The 2,926-nt window shown below is 37.1% G+C and overlaps 1 protein-coding gene across 2 annotated transcripts in view; it reads left to right on the forward strand.

The window, feature by feature from the left end:
• Positions 1 to 2,920, forward strand: part of LOC109916974 (TATA-binding protein-associated factor 2N-like) — a 21,650-nt gene extending 18,730 nt beyond the window's left edge. For both annotated transcript variants that reach the window (XM_048593102.1, XM_048593101.1), the window contains exons 9-14: positions 529 to 561; positions 1,042 to 1,148; positions 1,229 to 1,358; positions 1,853 to 1,939; positions 2,055 to 2,130; positions 2,315 to 2,920. In XM_048593102.1, coding sequence (XP_048449059.1) covers positions 529 to 561; positions 1,042 to 1,148; positions 1,229 to 1,358; positions 1,853 to 1,939; positions 2,055 to 2,130; positions 2,315 to 2,459 — 578 coding nt within the window. In that variant the 3' untranslated portion in view covers positions 2,460 to 2,920. The remainder of the gene's footprint in view (positions 1 to 528; positions 562 to 1,041; positions 1,149 to 1,228; positions 1,359 to 1,852; positions 1,940 to 2,054; positions 2,131 to 2,314) is intronic.
• The last annotated feature ends 6 nt before the right edge of the window (positions 2,921 to 2,926 follow it).

The raw sequence follows: 2,926 nt of genomic DNA on the forward strand, positions 1-2,926 counted from the left end.
CCTGCTCCTCTGCTGCTTGGCCTGCTGTGTTCATCCAGCTCTACACCTTGTTACCTCGGATTCTCCAGCATCTGCAGTTCCTACTATCTCTGTGAATAAGTTCACTTAGTTTTGTCTACTGATACTCACTCACCTGCTATAGAGTCCAACATCAGACAGTCAAACTGTACGTAGGCATTAAAACTAATTTCAGATGCTTTTGTTCTGTCAGCCAATACATAAAGGGCAAATCCCTTTTCACACTTAAGTGTGGGCACTGTTGGGATGCAATCAATATGGTTTAGGCTTCACCTTGAAGAAATGAAGCAGCATGCATGCCTAACGTGTGTATCTTTTTCTGGGAGGTTAATTCTGGACTTAATAAATTCAATGGCCATTGTTCATGGTAGTAAACCAAAAAGGGTTAAATGATTGTGGTTGTCTTTTATGAATGCTCCCAATAAATGCCATTTAAAACAGTGTGCAACTTCATTTCATTCTACAATGTTAGAAAAAAAAGTAGTTTCAGGCTCCCTTTCTTCTTTCCAGGCTCAAGAGATCGTGGGCAAGGACCTAATCCTGGTAGGCAAACTTCAATATTCTGCAGAAGAGTGGTGCTTCTGCCATTGCTTTCTCTAAGTAGTTACTGCAACTAGTTATTACCTTGATATTTGCAGGACTTTAATTCACCTGACATAATTGTGGAGCTATTTATCGTCTCCACTAAACCAATTTGTTAAAATGAAATTCTTGTTGACTGCAAGCTGAAATTTGAAATATTAATCCTATTTTCTGGTTTCTTGCTTTTCAATTCAGTATCTATCACCCGAGGATCCTTGTTTTGAACAGTCCATTAAGTACAACGTGCTTTCTTTCATGATTCATTTTTACCTAGTTCCATGATGTGTTGAGTTATATTTGGTATAGATTCACCAAAATTGTACTTCAAAGGGGAGCAAAGTGCTTGCGTTTTCAGTATTTCAACTTAGCCTCGGAACCAGATATTCAAGGTTTTTATAATGACTAGCAAGATGATAACACTTCTTTTTTAAATATCCACAGCTTCTGATGACAACGCTGATAACAACACCATTTTTGTCCAGGGTCTTGGAGATGATGTGACAACTGAACAAGTTGCTGATTTCTTTAAACAGATTGGCGTGATTAAGGTTTGTATGTCTGTCTAATTTTATCATTCTGGGGAAGGGTATTGAATGATCATTATTATCGAACATCATTTCATTAATAGATTAATAAGAAAACTGGAAATGCCATGATCAACCTTTATACGGACAAAGTTACAGGCAAACTAAAAGGTGAAGCGACAGTGTCTTTTGATGACCCACCATCAGCAAAAGCTGCGATTGATTGGTTTGATGGTAAGATCCTTTTTATATTGGATTCACATTCCACCGAACTTCTGGACCATTGGCCATTTTTTTTTTCTTGGGCAGTGGGTTGCACTACTAAATGTTATGGTCCATAATAATGAAGTATTATGCAATTGACTAAACTTGTGTAATCTAACACATTGCATATGTTTTTAGTACATTTTGTTTTTCTTAAAGGGCAACTTTGTTTCCATTGTAGTACAGTCATGGTGAAATCTTTTTTTCGCCCCACTGTGACCTGCTTTTCTTTAGGATGTGAGATAAACCGTTTGGCAGCATCTCCAATCAGAAGGATTTCATTGACACATTTGATAAACCTGGATGTAGAAATTCATAATGCATGATGATATGATTTGCATTTAAATATCTTCGATGTGATTTAATGATGCAGTCTGACAACGTAACCGCAGCAAGTGTCAACTTACAAATAAGCATGTGAAACTGAGTTCAGTAGCCCTGCTGACACAACTGTTTTCTTTTAGGAAAGGATTTCCATGGAAACACAATAAAAGTTTCCTTTGCAACAAGGCGATCAGAGTTTGTACGAGGTGGTAGAGGCGGTCGTGGAGGTATACAAATTTGTCTGTATGACAATTTTAACACTTAAAAATTAAGCTAAATAGTCCCTGCAAAATGTGACTTATGGAGGGGCTCTTTTGCTTGTTTGTTTTTTGTTTTAAACAGGTCAAATGGGCAGAGGTGGTCGTGCTTTTCAGGGTGGTGGTGGTCCAAGAGGTGAAGATTGGACTTGCCCAAATCCGTAAGTGGTTTTTTAAAGCAGAATTTCAGTTTTTTTTTTTCCCAATGTCACAGTTGTTAGCTTAATATCTCAGAACAACAAAATTTCAGAACATGCTAATTTACAACTAAGACTAACTTAAAGTATAATTTGAAATTCTAGTTAACCCAACTGTTTGGGTGTAAACCAATTTTATTTCTTCTAGGTCATGTGGTAATGTCAACTTTGCTTGGAGAAATGAATGTAACCAGTGTAAAACTCCTAGAGGTGATGGTGGTATGTATTGTTTGTTTGTTTTTTTTGAAAGCATGTTTTTAATCTTTTTTGTCTTGTATTTCCCAAAGCTTTGAAAGAGGGTTGCATTATGTATTCCTTTTGATCACCCAGATGCCTAAATCCTTCAATTAGTAAGGGTACTTTTAAAGTATAGCCACTCTTGCTATTTGTGGAAACTTGTACTGTATACTTGAGTAAACTGTTCTTGTGACATTTTGATTTGTGTCTCTCTGGGACACTGATAGTGATTCTCCTGCTCCTCTCAATGATAGTGCCATCCACTGATCAGACAAATGAGATTTTTGTTTTGATGTTTTATCCAAAACCTGGACTCCAATAGTGTAACATTCCAACAGTTCTGCATTGAAGTACCTATGGTAGTGGTAGCAGTGGTATGGCGTTTGTACCCACACCCTTTTTTAATTCACAAGTGAAACTGCTTCCCACTAAGCATCAGGTGAACTAACTTCTATGGCTGGATTTTATAGATGACTCTAGAATTATTCAAATCCAAAATGCCACACTTCACCACTACTTTTGA

The sequence above is a fragment of the Rhincodon typus genome, unplaced genomic scaffold (assembly GCF_021869965.1).
Source record: "Rhincodon typus isolate 14 unplaced genomic scaffold, sRhiTyp1.1 hic_rhity00002327, whole genome shotgun sequence".
Taxonomy (NCBI): domain Eukaryota; kingdom Metazoa; phylum Chordata; class Chondrichthyes; order Orectolobiformes; family Rhincodontidae; genus Rhincodon; species Rhincodon typus.